General features: G+C 40.6%; 1 protein-coding gene across 1 annotated transcript in view; it reads right to left on the bottom strand.

Moving 5' to 3' along the window:
- The window catches only part of EMILIN2 (elastin microfibril interfacer 2), a 31,196-nt gene extending 10,208 nt beyond the window's left edge, over positions 1-20,988 (bottom strand). The window contains exons 1-4 of the mRNA XM_027675889.1: positions 20,822-20,988; positions 20,562-20,684; positions 6,737-6,912; positions 3,234-5,168 (exon numbers count right to left, since the gene is read on the bottom strand). Coding sequence (XP_027531690.1) covers positions 3,234-5,168; positions 6,737-6,912; positions 20,562-20,684; positions 20,822-20,946 — 2,359 coding nt within the window. The 5' untranslated portion in view covers positions 20,947-20,988. The remainder of the gene's footprint in view (positions 1-3,233; positions 5,169-6,736; positions 6,913-20,561; positions 20,685-20,821) is intronic.
- Positions 20,989-21,674: the final 686 nt, after the last annotated feature.

Below are 21,674 nucleotides of genomic sequence, written 5' to 3'. Positions count from 1 at the left end.
GTATCATTCTGCTCTGACCGTGCTCTCCTCAGTCCCCTACACACACAGAAACAAAGCGTATAAAGCAAACTAATGAGTAAAGGAATCTGTCACTGTACCCACAAGAAGCCAAAAAGGCCTCATGTGAATTTTCTTATAGATACCAAGGGGATTTTACAATTACGCTAGGAAGCAGCATTTTGCACAAGCTCACAGGGAGCCCAGAGGAATTGACTATTATGACTGTATGACTGTTCACACTGCAACATTAAGATTTTATGTTGCCTTTTATCGATGCTGTAATGTAGAGCACACCTTTGGTTTCTTAGACCATAACTTCATCAGACAACATTTTGCTGTTGCTTTCAAAACCCTGCTACAGAGACAATTACCGTAGGAATTGCAGTTGAGGTCAAATAACCATAACCAAAGCAAACTGCACTCCCAGCACGGTATCTGGCTACAAGACCACACTTTGATCCCTGGAAAACTTCATGGACATATATGAATAGGCAGTAATTAAAAGAGACCACTGACTTTAACATGGCTTTCAGTGTCGTGCCATTTGAAGAGCAAATGTACTCACAGAGAGGCACAGAGTGCAATGAGAACAACTTACCCTACGAGATATGGAGCTGGGGGCAGCCACCATTTAGTGTGGATGAAAAGCTACAGGATCATATTACCTCGGACAGCACATCATGCGTGGTCCCCTAAATGCTTAGAGCAGACCACCACCTGCTGCCACCACTGCCTTGTGTGAGGCAGGACATTGTACTACCTTCACCAGGAATTATAACAAATTAAATACATTTCTGGCCTCTGGATTCATGTCTGATTCACTGGTTTGTTAGTTTGGATTGAGGCACTTGAAACCCCTTAATAAAAACATTTGGAAGAAAACATAGCCATATTCCTAAGATCATTGTCATTTGATTTTGCTCAGGTTTACAGTGTGCTGGGCTTACGCTGCTTGATGAGATTTTCTATTCTATTCCTTGCAACATACTGCCCTCAATAACTTTATTAGTAACAATTGGATTCTGTTTCAGCCCTTCTGAAGTCAAATGACATCATTTGAATGCTACAATATGCTGGCAAATTGTGCATAAGAAATTCTACACTGATACAAGTCCAGGACTGTCAGTCTTCCTTTCAAATAACATTGGTATCGGAGACAATGCTGCAGATCACAGATGTAAAAATAGTTTAAGCCATACCCCAACTCATGTTACAGCATTCCCAAATCACTTCCAAAAAAGGCTCTTCTGCCAAAATGTTTCTGCAACTCCAGCCTTCAAAACTTACTCAGACTGCTGTGCCAGATAGTGTTATTATAATTGGAAACATTTGGGAACTGAAATGTGTGCTTCACAAATCCTTCAGAGGCCAGAGGCACTCCATAGCAGCAAGGGATGCTCAGAGTGCCTGCACCCCAGATCCAGCAGCAGCATCCTTTCATAGACTTTAAGCATCCAATGGTAGATGGAGACGTCTGCCCTAAAGCAGCATGATGTTATGGAAAGCCAGGTGTGCTGAAGCTTTAACATACTGTAATAGGGGCTGATAAATGCAACCCATGAGGTCACTTGAACATCTGCTTTAAAGAGCAGAAGAAAGATTACTGTGTGTATCTTGGACCTTTCTCCAGTGTCATTCCCTAGTGCAAATTAATTTTGGGCAACATGGATGAGAAACAGGATTACGCAGATACATCATGCTCCATTTTAATGAGGATTTGTAAGATCTAGGAGTAAAAGTCCTAACCCTGTTGAATTTAAGTCAAGATGACACCAAAAGAATTATCTGAAAATTATGGAGCCTCTTCATTCCTCTTCACTTCTTCCTTTAAAGGAAAAGAAATGTATTTTTTTTTAATTTCACACAAAAGCTTCTCACCTCAGAAGGATTTTTGCATCAAGTTCTGCAATACATTTGGTTTTAAACAATTAAACAAAAGAAACACATCTATTACAGGCTTTCAAGTCTCCACCTTGGAGTGAGAAGAATAGTCTTCCCTAAAGAAACTAGTTTCAGACCCTTTTTGAAGCACAACTTGTCCATTCAAGGACAAGTGCTTGCAGTCTTGCATCTGATCTCTCCCAACCACCATCAGCTGCAACAGCCCACAGGCTCTTCCCTCAGCACCTCTCCTAATTTTAGGCCAGTCAGAGAAATTTGCCTCTTATTTATCTCATATGTGTACAGAATTAAAACCAGAAGCATCAACCAGCTGAGGAGTGCAGTTTCAAAGCAGTCTCCAATTCCTATGTTTCTGCATCATGCTAGCAGAAACAGGAACTCAGCTTCCTTCTGTAAACTTTGACTCTCTCAGCAAAACAACCCATTGCTGAAATTTGGAGCAAGAACTGCAGAGGGAACAGAGCGGCTTTTGTCAAGGTCCCTAAACCTTCATGGCAAGGTTCACCAGCATGCTGAGGTTACCACTTCACAGTATTTTGAGCCAAAGTGAATGTGCCCCTGCTTCTTATCTGCTCTAATGCAAACTTTAAACCACCTGTGGAGGTAGATTTGTACTAACATGTTGGACTACCAACAGAAGTGGCTGAGGTGTGAAAACAGTGCCAGTTGGGGTCTGCCAACTATTGCCAACTACCTTGTGGGAATGCAAACTTCTGTGAGAGTTATGAAGAAGAATTTTTATATTGCCATGCCAAGATATGCCAGAGTTTGTTTGTGAAAGTTCTAGATCAAAAAGTTGATGCTGAATTATAATCATTAACTCATGCTAAGAACACAACTGAGAAAATGCGGGGATAATATGTATTATCAAAATAAATTTGAATTACTCTGACTTGATTTTCTCCATTTACTTTTCAATTTCTCCTGAGGCATACAGAATAATCTCACACAACAGAATAAAAACAGAAAAAGAATTAAATCAAATTAACTGCAATAAGAGCCACAGACAATCATTACTTTAAACTCACTATTCAAAAATACTACTTTTCCCACTCTCTTTATTCTGTCTCAAAGTAAACGTAAAAGCATGTAAGACTTCTTTTTTGGGTTTTGGTTTTTTTTGGAGGATACTTTTAAAAGCACTCAAAGTACTCTGTGGTGTTCTAGAGCAAAGAGCCAAAATTAGTCACTGTAAAAACAAAATAGTAATTGTGTAATATTAAGTTTTCCCTCCCTTGTTTAGCTTCCTTTATAAAAGTTTCAGAAAGGAAAGCCAATTGAAAAACAAACAAACAAAAAAAAGGGAAAAAAAAGAAAAGGAAAAAACTTACTTGTGTCAGACTGAGATTTCAGCACACCTTCAATGTCTGTGGTGATTTTGGAGACCTGACTATGAAACTGTTGGACAGAATATTTGAGGCCAGAAATATCTGTGGAATGAGATGCTATAGTTCCATTCATTTCATGGATGCAGTTCCATAAGCTGCTCACGTGTTTATTCAGACCTTCTTTTATCCTCTGCAAGCTATCTGAGACAGAGTCCAGCCTGCCGCAAACTTTTTCAACATGTGAGACTCTGCTCTCAACATCCGAAACACCCTCCTGGATACCTTGTGTCTTTTCTTTGCACTTGCTAAGATCATTCAGGACATGGTCATTCAATTGTTCTAGCCTCTCTTTCACTTCACCACAGCAACTCTCACTGGGATGAGCAGTTTGATTTGCAAATGTCCTCTGCATTTGATCAATTTTTCGGAAGACACCTCGTTGTGTTTTTCTACATGTAGAATTGACACCCAGAAGCTGCTCCTTGCAGCTACTCAAGCCATCTTGAAGATTTTTCATATCTTTATCAATTACATTTAGATTATACCGGAATACACGTATGTCTCTTTGCATTTTCTGGATGTCACGTTGGTTACCCTTAATTAAGTTGAGTTTCTCATTAAGAGAACTATTTAGAGACTGCAGAAGAACAGAGTTATTCTCTGTTTTCAAAAGCAAGTGACTGTACTTATCATTACAGTTTTCTAGCTGTTTCTGAAGGTCCTCCACACCTTGCGGTGCAGGCTGACATTTCTGTCCACAGAGCTGTTCAAGTGACAGTAGTTTGTTCTTCAGGAAGTCAATCTCTGCTGTAAATTGCTCACTTGCAAGTCCTGCATCACTGGGAAAGATGGGCCCAGGGTTCATAAACATTCCATCCGGGTCCGTGGTATTAGCAATCTCTAAAATAGTGCCACCCAGCCTAACCTCTAGTGCCCGCAGCTTTTGGTCAAACAAGTCTCTCAGTTCATCTACCTCAGCAGCTATAGCACCGCGGAGAGTTTCCTCAACGTAAAAACAATGTTCTTCAGCATTTCGTTCTGTAATATTCATCCTCGCATCAAGCTCCTCCAACCTCTCGCCAAACATGTCTTCTAGATCTGGAGTTGACAATCGAATTATTTCATTATCTATTCTGACATTCAAGATCCTATGTGCTTCCACAACTCTGTCAATCTTCTTATCTAAATCTTTTATCTTTTGGTCAAAGTCATTTCTCTCACCCTCGTTGCAACAACTGGAGTCGTTTGATGGAATCTGATTTCGGAGAGTATTTATTTCTTTCCTCAAATCATTCTCTTTTCCTTTTATAACATCAATTATCCCTATACAGTTATTTTCATTGTCATCACACTGCTGTTGAATATCCTGTAGTTTGTATTCACAGGAGTTCTTCAGATCTGACATTTTCTTTTCAAATCCTTCCATTATTTCTTGTCTGAGGGACTCAAATTTTGAGTCTATATACTCCTGATAAATATTGTCACTGGGCATTGTTAGCGTAGGTCCTTGTGCTGCCTCCTGCAGTTGTTTTAATTGCCCTTCATAGCCTTTTACTTTTCCATTCAGTTCCTCCAGCTCATCATTCCTCACCTTCAAGGCTTCTTTGACCTCAGCTAGCTCAGACTTTATATCTTCCATTTCAAAATCAATAAAAGGGTCTTTTTGATCTTTATTGTTGTGGAGTCCAGGCAGATGAATAGCATCTGTTTCACCACTAACCGCGCTGTCAGGCTCCGGGCGGTCGTAAAGGTTGTTCAGCCAAGTGACCAACATCTTACTAGCATCTTCTTGTACAGTCAACTTTAGGTTTTCATTCACACCTGCCACGGAGGACTGAAGTTCAATCACAGATCGTGTAAGTCTAAACAATTCATCCTCAAGAAACTGCATTCTCTTCTCATATGCTGGAGCCTCTGGCACTTCCGTTGGTTCTGCATCTGTTTCACAGAAATAACAGACAAGCTCTGGATGTAAATATTCTCAGTGTCACTTGTTTTAATCAGCTGTGGTTAATTTCACTTTTCTTTAAAACCAAATAATGATTTAATTTGCAGAATGCTTGTTGCCTTTTCTGTTCTTGTTTTCAGTAGTTTATAATTAACACATTATCAAAAACCCTCCAAACTAAAAAGTTTATGCACATTGACCAACTCCTGTCAAGATACAAGGGCAATAAATAAACCGGCAAGCAGAACTGCCCTTCTTGTTCAGCAATGAATCTAAGTTATAGTATATATAACAGACCATTATAGATCCATACACATCACAACACAATCACCTTGGAACCACTATAACAATAATTTGCTCCCAAATTCCCACTGAAAACTTCAGTGGCAGCCAGCCATTTATTTGCCTGAAATGGATTTGTGCTCCAGTATTTTACTGAACTGGGGTCCAAATATACATCCCATATATGAGATTATGAAATGGGGTTCTGCATGGTACTCCAGTTACCACACTTGCTTCATATGCAGTTCTGGATGTTCAGTTTCAGGGAAAATGTGTGACAATTGCAGAAAATCCAGAACAACAACAAAAAAGAAATATTATCAGAGGTCAAGAAAGGATAAACTTCAGGAAAAGTCAAAGTAATTTTTTATTTAGTCTAGAAGAGAGGAGAATGATACAGATATCATCCATGTTTTATTATCATCTTTTGGAAATAATGTTTTAGGTGGGCTAACAAAATATTTTAAAAGGTTATTTTTAAAGCAGGTGTATAATCTATAGGACTTGTTTGAAAGCATGTTTTAAGTCATTCAATACATTCCACTACACAGAAAACACATGTAGAAATCTGACTAAGTGCTATATGTGACACTAATCTCCAATTATGTCGGAAAAAGTCCTTCAGAAGGAAACATCTGTTTATCATTTTTTTGTTAATGGAGAAAAGGCATAATATAGCAGTAACGGCACTCCTTCTTGCCCTTTCAGAAGACAGTATCTTACACAAATATCATTCATTCTTTAAAATATTCTTTGAGGAACCAAGGCTTATCCCTACTTATTCCCTTACTCCTTACTACTAAGGCAGGTAATCTAACATAAATCTGAAAAATCTACACAACCTTGAACAAAACACTGTGAAACTGCAAGGGACCATTATGTATAACCAAAATTAGTACCTGTTGTGGGGTTTTTTTAATAGTAGCTCTTCATAATATTTTTTTTTCCTCAACATTGGAGAAAGTACAGAAAAAAAATCCTGTAAATTCTCACAAAAACTCCAATCGTAAAACAAAGATTTTCTGGAACCCTGAGTAGTCAGCTGGCATTTCCAGCCAGCATTCTACAGCCCAACCCTCTGTAATTCTTCAGGAAATTCTCTGTATCAAGACTGCTATTGCCTGGCTATTATTTTGCCACCACACAGCGCCTTCCATACTGCATTTGTACCTGCCAGTAGTTGATTTTAATAGAAACCATAACAGTTCTTATTCTTAAAAGACAAAACAAGAAACCAGACATGATCACGCCTACCAAAATTCAAAACAAAACTTACCTACGCCTTTCTTCACAACAGCTTTCGCTGGTGTTGTGGGACGACGAGCAGTGTTTGGCTTTTCTGCTGGTCCTTCCCTGCAGTCTTCTCCTTTGTACCCAGGACAACATCTCCATTCCAGCTCTGTCACTGTCTTATATGCAACTGTGTACCGAGGTCTGAAACTCGTTCGGTATCTGACAAAACAGAAAGCATTTTAAACTATCTATAACCTAACCTGCTATTTGAATTAAAATAAAAATTAAAACAGGTGTGTTTTTTTTTCCAATGAAAATCAAATATTTTCATCTATGATTCATTTTCTGCTTCAAACCTCAAATGAACAAACATTTCTGTCTAGGTTTTAAAGTTACCTGCGCTCAACACAGTCATGTCAGGAAAAACAAATATTGGCATGGAATAAGGGCTTTCATGTATGAGCAGAGGGATAAAATGTTGTGGCAAGTGAAGATTCAACTTCTCAGACACCACTGAGAGTAACAGTGACCATCAATGTATTATTCTATAAATTCAAAACCTTTTTCCTCTAATAACTGCTTTACATGGCAAACCCACCCACAGGGCTCTTCTGGACATCAAAAAATGTTTCTGCCTGCTTCGTTCCACTTGTCTTTCCACAGTCTTCACTTAAACCATTCATCAGGATGCATATGTACAGAGCAGTCAAAGCTGGAAGGGATATTCCAGAGAAGGACAAAACGCTGAAAGCATGAGTCAGACAAGGACATGAAAGAAGGAGTCAGATGAAATGCTAAACCAACAAAAAAATCAACTCTTTCCTACTTCATTAGTTAAGTTGAAAAGGGTCTGGCAGACAAACCTATGCACACATTAAGTACACACAATCTTGAGCTTCCCTGATTAATCACTCATAAGTTAATAAATGACAAAGTGATTCTGGATGTGCAACTTTCTTTAACCATAGACTTCTTCCATAGCTTTCCTTCATAGACATACTGCATGTTCACCTGCAGTCAGACACTATGGTATCCCACCAGACTATAACCAGAGGCCCTGCTATTTTATAAAAACGAAATCAATTTAAAGCACAGCTCATTTCGGGTTGAGAGAAGAGGAAAATGAGGAAAACGGATTTGCTGCCTGAGCTCTGTAAAATTGTATTTTTGGAACACAGAGAAACAAAAAATCCCAATTTCTCACACAAATTCCTTTCTCAGAGTAAAACTAGCATCACGCTACTAATCTCCCTACAGCATTTTCAGATCTTTTTTCCTTTCTTTTTTCCTTACAATTATTTCAGATTATAACAACAGGTTGCACTCATTTAATGAAAGACAGGCTCACTTCACAGCTTACATGTCTCTAAAATAGTAATACTGGCAGAATAAATTCAGAACAGTGGCAAAGGACTCTACAGGAGCTCTGCAACAGATTTCACCCATAGCCTGGCTGGGCTCATAGGGAGTGTCTCTTGGGACAGAGAGAATACAGTACAGAACAGGCACTAAGAGCAGCCATACTATCACACAAAAATCACCTACATATTTCATTAAACACTGTGTTGTATTAATTTGCAAAATTCCTTATTGGTTAAAAAAAATCAGTATTCAGCTATCAAATGGAAAGAGTTAAATTCTTACACTGACTGTGAAAAAGTTTCTCTTCAAAGTGATAGAGTGAGAGTTAGTTTAACTGTTACCCTTCAAAGTTCCTCTTGCCATTTTAGCAAATAATTACTAAAATAATTCCATATTTTTTTTATTCAGCATATTTCACCTCCAGATACATTATTTTAATATAACGTCCCACATCTTGCAGACATTTGCTGTCCCTTTTCGGTAAGGTGGTTAACAAACTTGTGGCAGGGTGGTTATAATGTTTACTACTAATTATGAATTTTTTTCTTTTCCAACCATACCTTTCCCAATTCTGCCACAATATATTCTAATTTTTGCATATACTCGGTGTTGTTTTGCATTATTACTTTGTCTATGACTTCTCATTTAATGGGAAAAAGTTACTTTCTGGGCCAAGAGTATCTTGTTCTAATAAGCCTCTCGATTACATAGGAAGGCAGGGGCAGGCTACGTTGCATCTCTTGTCTATTAGCTGGTCATAACTACAGTGGTTTGCTGTGGCTGTCAGCTTTTCAGACTCTGACTAGGAGCATGTAAACTCAACGTGGGTTTCCAATCCTTTTTTACCTTCGCAACACCATATATGAAACAGCTGTAGCAGCTCATCATTTCTTCCACAATTTTCACTGAAACATCTGCTGAATCCTGCTTACAAATATAAAGTACAGACATCCCCAAGGTCAAGTGCTTTAAAACTTAAAAAGAGGAGTGCAACGTAGAGGGCACCACTGGGAAGAATAATATCCCGGCCACCCAGGAACTTCCTTTTCCTTCTCCCTTATCTAAAGTATTAAAACACATCTTGTCGAGATAATTTGAGTTTGAATCCTTTCCTTCCAACTAGCTGCCAGAGTCAGGAACCACAGGATTAGCTAGACACTTGAGTGTTTTGAAGTGGTTTTGAGAGTCATTACAACCTCTCTCACAACTACCACATTACTGAAATGCAAACTTTGAACTTCCAGATCAATGTTCACATGCCGGAAATGGTTGTACATACTTTTCTCTGATTTCCATAAAACACTTAACTGCTCCAAACTTTGTGTGTGTTCCTCTCTATACTTTCAGGGCCAACACCCTTCATGAAAATTACAGTATTTTGATTATTTTCAAACACCTCTCTATATTCCTAACAAAGTTTTAAGAATATAGCTGAAAGTAATTTTATAAAAGGAATAAGGACTAGTTTTATGCAAACTGTGCACTTCTTTGCTTAAATTACAGAACGAGGATTTTCTATCGTATTTTTGACAAGTTTCTCTTTCTATACCTTCTCTGTAGTCATACTCATCAACATAGACACCTTAAGATGACTTCAACGTTCAGACAAATCATAAGACACAAAAGAAGAATATTAACAAATAAAAAGAAATCAAGCTTAATATTTCTCATATGTGAAATTTTTCTAAACTCCGTCTTAAAAAATAAGCATGTTCGACATTCTTACTTTTTTTTGTTTCGTAGTGTCATGATCCTAAGAGACATAAAATCCTTCAATATGATTTAATAAATTATTTGAAATGCAGAATAATTCTCACATTGTAAATTATAAAATATAAACACTGTGCATCTACAACTTCTAAAATGTTGTAGCAGTCCATTTCTTACAAATTCTTGCCAGTTTGAAAACTTCAGCAAATACACAAATTGGATCTGTTCTGATTTCCGATATGGCACATCAAATACAGACTAACCTGAATCCTAAACTACAATTCTCCTAGAGCAAAAATAAGCTAGAATCAGAATATTTCGAAATCTAGATCTAGAATAGCTTTCATATTTCACATTTTGAACTATGCTAGCAAGAAGCTATACTCATGGATGGCTCAGAACTTAAAGCTGGATTTACTTACCAAGAACTATTCCTTCTCTATACTGCCAGTCCAGCTGAATGAATCATAGAGCTACTCCCATTTCCTCCAGGAAGGTTAGTCATGTAAGGCTGGGAAACAGGAACTTAAAATAACACTTTTTTAATGTAAATTCAGTCAAATAAAAATTTCTTTAAAATGACAGCTTCATTGATGCAGCTTCTCTACTAATGATATACTTCATACAGAGTTGTTGTGCAAGTCGCCCATGCAAGGAATGGTGCCACTGTGCCAGCACTGTCCAGCTGCACTGATAAATGACAGTCACCAGCAGGCATCCAGCCCAAGGGAGATTCTCAATCATATATTAAGTTTTTTAAAGCCAGAACTTTGCTCGCTCAATGAATTTCAGTGCAGGAGCTGGAGACTTCCAGGATTTTGCTAGGATATAACAGTCTAACAGCATTGAACACAATGTATTATTGGTTACAGTTCTAACAAAACAAACCATAACTTCCTGTGAGGGACCACATCCTGGGAATAATTTGTGATTCTATGTATGTGAAAGACATAGGACTGGGAGCTACCAGAATATACAAATCAGACATGTCTTTATTCAATTCTGCAGCATTCTGAATACAACTGCTCACTCATAGTCACAGCAAATGCATAACATACAATCACAGACATACAGAGATACAAAATGTTGGTTCTCTATGAAGCTGGGTAGAGTTACATGGTTAGAATGTATCATCAATTTTCACATCGTGTATCCAGTAGGTGTGAATCTTTACAGAGTTATCTAGTGAGGCAATTTGGTCAAAAGGGTTCACAAAAAATTCAGAAGTCTCTCAAAGAATTGAGGCTCTGCTTTATTGCCTTTAAATGCTGCAATGCAATTAAAAATCAGTAAAACATCAAATCTTCCTACAGTTGACTTGAATTTCTGCTATTCATGTAAGTGTTACTAAACACAATTATTTTTACAAGTACCTTAAAGATATATTTAAAAATAGTAATTTCTTACATGGTTAAAAGTTACATACAATACACCAGCACTTACTGTGCCTAGTCACCCCATCCTCCTGTGGACCTTCAGTCGAAGATGATGGTCGTATCCCCTTGATGAATTGAGCTAAATATTGTAATTGAAATAATTCTTTCAACAGTCTCTAATCCTTCCTCGCAACAGAGAAAATAAGAACAGCTGGTTTTAGGAGTCTTGCCACAACAGGCTTATAACTACCAATGCCTACTATCTTCACCATGAATTCAACATGATGATCAAATGAGAAAACACATTCAGAATGCTAATGCAAATCTTCACTTTTAATAGCTAAGTGTTTTGCAGCTGAAATAAAGTTGTACAGGGTGACAATAGCATTCAAATATTCCTCCTCTTTGAAAGAGAAATACATCCTTAGGAAAATGCTTAATTAAAAATTCATGTTTGCTGTAAATATTAGACATTTTGACTAGGGAATAAGCTATAATATTCTCATGGTGCTAAACCACAGAAGGAAACAGTTAACACTGATATTTGGAATGTCACCTAATAGCGATAAAACAAATCACAAACATTTGGACAAAACTGGTGGGAAAACATATGGCTCAGTTCTGGAACTAGATATTAACACTCAACCTTTTGGGAAATGCAGTGAGATGAGTGCCACCACATCCTCACTGTGAGGAAGGGACTGCTGAATCAGCATACGTTTCTACATAAGCAGAGTATAAAATGTTTATTCAGAGCATAAAGCTTTAAGGTTGGTCCAAAATTCTGTAGTGATTGGAACAAGTCCCATACTTCAGCAGCCTGAAAACTGCTGTCTTATTGAATATAAGATAACAAATCTTCAGTATTTCACAATTTTATTGAATGTAGTATTCAGTATTTCACAATTGTATTGAATGAATCTACATTCATTCTTTGTAAATTATATAGTCTGCTAGTTATTTTTATCCAGTTATATAGTCCCAGCCATCTAAATTTCCAATATAGATTGCAACAGGAGTGCCGAAGTAGCACACAGACACTCTCAGAAATACTATCTAGATGCAAATGTACTTTGACCAAACATTTTTTATTTTGTACGTTTATACTACACAAATACTAAACTAGAACCACTTGATCCCAAGTTTTCTGTTTCCCAAGGCTGCAGGCCTAACCGTAAGCCCTACAAATGGTGACAGAAATCTTAGTTCCACTGAGATCGTGGGAGACTTCCAGTGGTTGTCTGTAACAGTGAGTTTCAGCTCTCCTGGATTTCAGGTGCCTCCTGTGTAGGTACAGACAGGTACTAGTCTCTATTTCCACAATGGCCAACAGAAATAGTCAATACAGCCAGCAGAGTCAAACCAGGGCTGCATCTCACCCTAAAGTCATTATTTACATCCGATTACCTACAGAGCATGCTGGACACCACTGACTTGCATTTGAGTCACCATCACTGCATGTCTAAGTTCCCATGCTCATATTCATCCCTCCATATAAAGGGCAGACAACTGAATTCAGGGTGAGTCAAACCCCACCTCTGGATTTTGTTCTTTTATAATCTTACTACTGCACAGCAGCACTGGCAGCTAGCTTGTGTTCCAGCCCACAGATGAGCTTAATTTGAGAAATATGTGTCTTTACTAAGAGTTTATCCTAAGGCATTTATAGGAAGCAGTGCAAAGATGTTTTGATAGGAATAGAATAACCTACAGAAGTCTAGATGTTAAGTGAAAGAAAGACATCAAGGCCATAATAAATTCCAATTATGAAATGCAGCAAAATCAATTTAAAAAGAATCCTATTGCACCCCAAAATGATTTTCCATTTTGATCTGACATTAGAGGCACTAAGCTGCTTCTTACAGATAGACTTAAGAAAATCTTATCTTTACACTGCTATTCTTCCTTTAGCTGGCTTTTTTTTTTCAAAAATCACATAAAGTAGGTCAGTACATGTCTCTGCAGGCACTGGGGTCTGAGGAATTACTTTTTCTTGAAAAAAATGCCACTGACCTTACCCACTAGTCCAGTGTCTGGCCCAGTCACAGCCATCTTAATTGAAGATCCTGAAAAGTCATGGCAAGGTCTATAGATAACATAATAATCAGGACTTAATATTCGTTATGAAAAGAAACCACAGAGTGATTCAAATTTTTTTGTGCTAGGAAAAACACAATTTTGAGGCACCCCTGTGGAAAACGTAAAACTGTCATGAGTACCACTAGCACATATGACCAAGGAGGCTCAGCTTCTCTGGGCTCGCACAGGTACATAAGGGAGCTTTTAATAAAGTTTTCACTAATGTATAGCATGGCCAACATTTGTACCAGATCTATTCTGAGCTAAATCCTGAATAAAAAACTGCTGCTGGCTGAGAGCATTAAAAGGGACTGAAACTCGAGGAAAGCAAGGGAATAAATCAAAGCACTATGCATCCACATAAACACAACTGCCTGCTGTGTACATAACCAAGAAATCACCCATCCAGGTCATGGCAATGACTGTTTTAGTATCTGATTATGAAAGTACTGTAATTTTACTAAATGTTGCATAAAACAGGAATGAGCATTAGAGACTAAGTGTTTTTTTCCAGTGCTTATTTGATTGTATTACTCATCTCCTGATAGAAAGGAAAAAGTTGCTTTTGCCTACATCTAAATAAAACTGTTGTCTCACCCACTGGTGCCAGGGAAGGAGCAGACAATCATGGTGCCCAAATCAGCTCATTGTAGGCTGGTTTCTCGCACACAGTTCTCTTCAATGCTGAATATTATTTCAATGAATCCAAGAGAATCCTGAATTTTACTTCAGAGTTTGGGTGTTTTTTTCAATAAGAGAGGCAGAAGATTACAGGAAGCATTAGAAGACAAAAACTTTCAACTATTCTCAGGCAACACCACATGGTTTCATTTGTAGCTCCTTTCAAAGCCTCCAGAAGTGCCATTGTTTATTACTTACACAGTGACTTTCATGCCACTCAGCTGGAATTCTTCTATCAAAAAAAGATGAGACTCAAATTACAATTTTCTCTCTTGGGAGAGAAATGTTTCTTCATGGGAAGAAAGAGCCAAAGGACTCCACACTCTGAAACATGACCTCATGTCTCATACTAGTTATTTCTTCTTGTATATATATCTTCATACAGACACATACACACATGGGAATACCTATCTGTCTAACTCTCTCTCAGCCACCGAAGATTTTATTTTCAAAGAGCTGACCACTAAAGTCCAGTAGGCAATGCTCAGAAGTTTAAAATGTTAATACTCTTAATGTTCATAAATTACCACTAGGTAGGCATCCTCTTCTTAGAAGCAGTGAAACCAAGACATAGGATGCATTTAAGTAACTTGCAGCCACAGACAGCCTGTGGCAAAGCTCAAAGCAGAGCTTCATTCTTGGGACTTACAATCTTGAATTATCGTACATGGTTGCTTCCTTCCATTTTGTCATGAGATACACCTATGTCAGTCAGACGTGGTGACAGATCAACAATAAGCTATTAAAATCCCACTTAAATGGGATGGGATAGGAGAACCCTGAAAATACAGTCCTTTCAAAAAGATTTCAGGAAAACTTTGTAGAGCTGCAATGTGATGTAGTCTAACAGGGATGGAACAGGTGAAATTTTCCAACAGGTTATATGTTAGCAACATACTCACGTGCCTCTTCCAGCAGCGAGGACCAAGTTTCTCACCTTACACCAGTGAAAAGATCAAGTGAGGATGCAGAACACTGCTACTGATAAAGCTGCCTGAGAAACTGAGCTCCAACAGTATCTCTCCTGCTTCTCTGCCCATGAAATAAACTGATTCCTAGGATGCTCTAGAATTAGCTATTGCTGACAGATCATTTAAGAACACACACAGTTAGAACAGAAGACCAATACTTTCATGAATGCAAGAGCTAACTGTGGGATTAGCTGAGACCTGTTACTTTTAGCTTGAGAGCTGTTACTTTTCAAGACACCAAGCCAAAAGTGAACCAGAAAGGAAAGGAAAGATGAGATGTGAATGCAAAACCAAAGTCAGATGGGAGTAATAATGCGCGATGTGTAAAACTGGCACTGCCCACTTTCTAATGGTGCAGAATGTTCCTTGGTTATTTGGGTGGTTTATGATGAAATACACTTTAAACAGGTCAGCAGCTCCCTAAAAGAGAAAATTTGTTGTTTTGGCAACAGTTTGGTGCTTAGCAGAAGAGGCTCCAGATCTCCAGGTCACGCATTTCTCAAACCTGAAAGCATAAAACTCTACGTATTTACACTAACGTGAAGTGAGGAGCACTGTGTGATTTTTTTTAAAATTGTTGCAACACACTCAGATGATGTGTGAAGTTAAAATTCCCTGTCCAGTTCACAGAGAAGAAAGATTCTCTTGCATTCAGTGTGTGGAGGCAGAGATGCACAATTTCAGGCTCGGGGAGCCAGCCAGGAAAGCTTACCACACCCAGCAGGCCCTAAAAGATTTTCAAACAAGCACTACAGGAGACTGAAGTTTTTTAAGTTTCCTTACTGTTTTCAATGCACAACCCCTTAGGCTAACCTCCCTATGTAGTCAGCTAGCTGGAGCCTGTACAAAGAAACACTGCTTCATACAAAATACAAGAAGTCAGAAAAAAAAATCTCAAAGACCTTTATAGATACTTGGAGGGGAAACATTAAACCACTCTCACTTTCCCTTCAAGTTTTTGTGCATCCTGAAAGTTTTTCTTACAAGATATGTATTGCTGGAGGCCAGTGGTAGGCACAGGCTCCGATCTGTGCTGACTTGTGTATCTGAGTTTTTTTGATCCTGGCTGTTTCTAAGCATTCTGACACTGGTCTGTATGCTTAATTTCTAGCAACTGAACAGTCTCACTGAAAACTACATTGGGACTGTTGAAGAGTTGAAAACGAGATGTGGATTTCCTACATGTTCCTAGTCTAGGGCTGACGTGCTCTACTGAGGTTGCTCTGGTGTGGCCAGATTGATAAAGCCATTTAACATGAACTCGAAGTCTCATATGCCGTTCCTCAGTAATACATTTCTGCTTTTACTTAGTATTATTTTGTTAATAAACACTGAGTGCTGCTTATTAAAAGCTGTGTTTTACTCATAAGTAATCATCTATCCTGATACTTATGAATGCAGAAAACTAGCAGTAATATTCTCTAAAATTATTTCAATCTTTTGCTTTAAATCTTCTTCTGGGCAATGAACAAAACCGTGATTTGTTTGGCAGTGGGCTTATTTATGCTCATTTGAAAGTATTAAACGACAAGAATTTGGAAAATATTGCTCAATGAGAGATTTGGAGAGGCTTGCTAATTCAGCTATTGATTCATTCATCATTTTCTTGACCATTTTCTAAGTATGTGCAACAAAATGAAATAATGGGTTTGCTTATTAAACATTTATCATTAGTGTTACGATGAGAAGCTTACCCTAAACCATGAAATTTACTTTTCACAAGCTAAAGACAGATGACCTGACTTGAGCTCACGAATCTTTACTCACGTAGCAGAATTAATGGGGGTTGGTACATGAATTAGAAGATTTGATAAAACATCCCCTCTTCCAAGTCCCCGAGCAACCTTATCTAACCTTGAAGCTGGCTCTCTGTTAGCTGGGAGCCATGGCGGGAGGAAGGGGGTTACATACCTCCAGGGGTTCTAACCAATCTAAATTTCTTTCTATTTGATTTATGGGGAAGTCCTATTGTAGTTCTGTAGCGAAGACAGAAACCCAGAAAACATCCCTCTGCTTCAGCCACTTCAGTTCACTTCAAACTTTAAAATCAAAACCTTAGTATTGAGGGCAGCTTTTCCCAAAAATGCTGGGCCATAAACTTGAGCACCTATGGTACAGTCCATACTCTACAGAACAAGAGGCAAAAAAACCAATTAGTATGACGATACCCTACTCTGAAGCAGCTACATTGACCAGAACAAGCCAAAATCCTAAAGAGTGTGTAGGATCTAACCAGAAGGGCAATACATTTTTTATTTAGAATCAGACAATGCTATTAGTTATAAATTGCTAATAATGCTAATTAAGTTACCAAACCATTCACAAGAAAGCTAGGAAAGGAAATTCACAAAAAAAGAAGCGGGGAGGGGTCAGTTATTGATGAAGTAATATTAAATTTCAAAACATCCAAGTTCTTTTTAGTGGGTAAAAACATTAATATTTTGCGTAAGTACCTTTCAGCCCAATGACCTACTAATAACAACCTTCCTCCTTCTTTTGCTACTCACAGTTTTAAGAAAAATAAATCAGGCGCCCCCCCATACTTCAAAGGGAACATACTTCAAAGGGCCTTTCTGCTCTTTCTACTCCCTCTCCTCCTATCTCTTAAGCAGCCACACTTCAACTCACATTTATCCTTGACACCTTAATGAGCTAAAGCATTCACCAACTTTTCAGCAAGGAAATGCACTATCAAGCCCAAGTACCTATAGAACACTTAAACAATGAAGTGTAATAATTTCCTGAATTTCAGCTTAACAGTTCAGGAAATACATCCCCTAGCCAAAGTGAACTTACAGTTAACACTTCTAGTGTCTCAAACCATGACAGCAGTCATCCCAACAGGGGATTTCGTTTTGTTTTTTTTTTTTCTCCAGACAAATTATATTTTAATGGGCCTAAAGCGTAGATGAAAAGGGTTCATGCATGCATATGATTTTTATGCTTAATCACCAGAGCTTTGTATTTCTAAAAAAAAAATAAAAAAATTAAAAGGATAATCAGTGCTGACTATAGTCCAAACCTGAATACACAATCTCTTGTATGTGAAGAACACATGGAGTTTGGGAGTACTCTGTATGTTTAAGGCAGTGAAATGCTCCCATATAAAATGCAACCTAAGTAATTGCTACCCATAACCTAGACTGTATCTAAATACTAGAAAAGCTCTTTAAACCTAGTCTTCAACTAACATAAATCAACAGTAAATCCACTGACTAATTAAAAAATAGACCTAACAGTACTTAAGTACTAATAAAACCCCTACATCTGTGATACAGTTAAGGAACTCTTTGTTTGATTTGGATCTCACTGTCCCCACTGTCTGCAGCTGAATGAGCTCTCAGATAAACCCTGGGTATCAGGAGGAGAGTACACAGGGACTATACTTTATTACCATGAATATCTGCTATTTAGTTCATTTTAAGTTCTCTATGCAAGTGCATAAAGGAAGGAAAGAGAATAATTTCCGAAAAGTCCTCACAGTTATTTCTTTGTTGCTTGTATAGCTCTTTCCTCTCCTATTTATGTCAGCATTAGCTAATAAACATACATAAACACATTTTGTTATTCAGACCACTATTCCTTCTGAATTAAATAATTCTTTTCACAGGACTGAAGTTAGGGATTTGCAGGATTTGAGGTCTGTCTTTCAAACATTTTGGATTAGCTCCTTTCCTACTCTGGCACTTAGAGAAGGTGTATATGCAGCAGACAAAAATAAAAGTCAAAAAGTTCAAAAGTTTTGAACACAATAAAATTTCAAGATTTTGATATTCTACCATCTTTTGGTGTTAATCAGCCGGTGCTGTGTAAGGTGCTTAAAATATTTTATGTTAAGAATAAGGAATTGTTTTGCAGTTGCCATTACAGTTATGAAGAAAATAATAGTGATGTTCAACAAAGAAAGTCAAATTGAGGCAACAAAGTCTTATGATAAGTATCTAATTCCATTCTCAAAAGAACAAAAAAACCCCATGAGACTGGACACAGCTGGCGAGACCAAATGCCTGTTTAGCCCCATATTCTCTCTCTGACAGCAGCCAACTCCAGATGTTCCGAAGCACAAGGACAGACAATTCCATTTCACAGAACTACAGAGAAATCTGAAAGGGATGGGACTTCTGGAGGTCATGCAGTCCAGCCCCCTCTCAAGATGGGCTTCCCCTTCTTACTCCTGCCAAAGACCTCACACACTCAAACATTTTCAGTTCAGGAATTTCCTGAGCTAGAAGCAATGCCCTTGCACTTTCTTCATTATCTACTAGCAAATAGTCCACGAAAGTCCTAATTTACTGCCTCTGAAATTCCTTATCTCAATGCTTGGTGATTTATATGTTTAAAGAGCTCAGTTTCAACCACTCCTCACTCCTCTGTAGCTCCACTACGGAGACTTCTCAAGATAGAGGGCACACCCCATTACACAGTCCATAAACTCAGTCACAAGTCCAAAATGGCCAGTTCAACACTCCAAAGAGAAACGGGATATTACACAAGAGAGTGTTACTCAGCTGTCTGCTTTGTTTTTTCCCCTCAAATTCTAGTGTTTATATTTTCCAATAGAGAAAAGCTGGTTTTTTTAACAAAAATAGCAACCCAAACAGACAGAAAGCGGCACATTCGAATGCCAAACACCCAACACCTATTGTCATGAGCCCCAGGGTGGCAGTGTCATCAATGTCCACAGCCTTATTTCAGTAGTACCCAGGATGCAGCAGTATAAGTTTCATTCTCACCGTTTCACGTCAAAATAAAAACTAGTTACTGAAGTTTTACTCTAAAACAATCCTCATCACCTCCTCAGCCCAAGTCTGAGCCTACGAAAATCTGTGGGTGTCCTTCCACTGACTTCTGGGAGAGGTGAAATGCTTTCACAGGGTGCATATCACTAAGAGCTTTCAAACAGAAACATGCAAATATTACTGCTTCTCAAGTGGGAAACTGAGGAAAGGGGACTTGCCTGAGATTAGCCAGAAGGTGAGATACATGTGTTCCCTGACGCCTATGGTACCTTCAGGCTCACACAGCTTTGCTGCAGCACAGTGTGCCGTAGGTGGCCACTCTGCAGACTAGCACGCGGTCACACTCATAAAGCTTAAAATCAAAAAAGTAACTTTATATAACCCCCCGTAAAAATCTCTGCACTGGCAGCTCCCCTTGCTGGGCAACCGACAGGGATACACAGACTGTAAAGCAGCTGGCTCACGTTCCTGGCTCTCTCTTGATCCAGGAACACAGAGCAACTATAAAACCGGTTTTGAGCGTGGCTGTACCCTGGCAGCTCTGGGCCAGGATGCTTAGGGGCGCTCCCAGCAGCACATAGGTGCGCTCCCGACAGATCCTGGCGTTCCCGCCGTCCATGGGAAGCAGCCCGCGTGCTTTCCGCCTGCCTGCACGCCCCACCACGCCGACGAGGTGTGCCAGCGCAGCTCCCTCTCGGCGGGCTGGCTGCACAGACCAACAATTCAATCTGGCTTCAATTAGCTCCGGCCGCCTGATGTTTGCAATGAGAGCGCGCTTTGTTTGGGGCGTGCTGAGGACCAGGGGCGGTCCGCGCCCTCCTGCCCCGGCTCTGCGCTTTTGGGGTGCCGGGAACCACCCGAGCGCCGGCGCAGCGACCACCTCCCTGCCGGGGCTTGGCAGTGGGTGGCCAAGCGCTTGCCCTCCCGAGGTCGCCTCCTGGGCTACTTACACCGGGGTCGGCTGGCAGGGGAACTGGTTCCAAGCGCACTTGTACTGGGCCTGGACGTAGCTCTCCGTCCCGTCCAGCACCGAGCAGCTCACGTTCTTGTTCACTATGTAGGCGCACCAGTTCCTGGAGGGTGGAAAGACAGCGCCTGTCAGAGAGTCCTCACGCCGCCCCAGCTCGCCCGGACCGGCACCCCGGGCTGCCCCAGCTCGCCCTGCCGCCGGCAGCGCCTCCCGCTCCCGCTCCGGGCGGGCGGTACTCACTTGCTGCGGGAGCCCGGCCGGGAGTACGGCAGGTGCGGGGTGCCGTGGCTGAGCCCGGCGCCCAGGGCGAGGAGGAGCGGCAGCGCCCATCCCCAGTGCACGGCGGGCCCCGGGCACAGCTCCATGGGGCGGCGGGCAGCGGCGGCGGGCGAGCGGGGCGGGCCGGTGCCTCTCGGAGGGCTCCCTCCGTCCGTCTGTCCCTCCGTCCGTCCCGCCCGCCCTCGCCCGCTCCCAGCTCCCTCACTGACGCAAATCCCCCCACCCCGTTTCCGCCCTCCACAGCGGCTCCGCACCCCCCTCCGGCCGAGGCGCCGCTCCCCTCCACCCGGCCGGCCCCGGCCCCCGCCCCGCTCCAGCCCCCCGGCCGAGCAGAAGCGGGAGCCGCCGGCCTCGCGTGGCGCCCCTCGCCATCAGCGGGTCCCTTCGGGGCAGCTCCCGCTCCCCGACCCCTGCCCGAGCCGGCCGACGGCCGCTCCCGAGCTAATGGGAGGAGAGGGCCGGGCCCCTGAGGAAGAGCTCCCCCTCTCCCGATGACCCGGAGTCCTGGGACAGAGCGCAGCCCGCGAATCGCGGGCAAGAGTGGCACTGGGTTCTCCTTCAGGTGGGGCCGGTGGAGTCGCGGTGGGCTCCCGGTGTGCTGGTGGTGTTCCCGGCGTGCGTGAGGGAGGCTGAGAAGGGCTTGCTACCCTGTGGTCCTGCTTGACACCAGTGCCATGACATGGCATTCCCTTGCATGGCCCAATGGCTCATTCCAACCCACTGGCATGGGAAGGGTGCTGACGGCTACCTCTGTGAGAGATGTACAATAAGCCTTTATTTGTAAGGAGGAGTGTTCAATGGTTGGAGAGAGCAA

This window comes from Neopelma chrysocephalum, unplaced genomic scaffold (genome assembly GCF_003984885.1).
Source record: "Neopelma chrysocephalum unplaced genomic scaffold, ASM398488v2 Primary Assembly neopelma1_22, whole genome shotgun sequence".
NCBI lineage: Eukaryota > Metazoa > Chordata > Aves > Passeriformes > Pipridae > Neopelma > Neopelma chrysocephalum.
The sequence above is the reverse complement of the archived record's forward strand: the minus strand, read 5'-3'. Positions and strand labels throughout refer to the sequence as shown.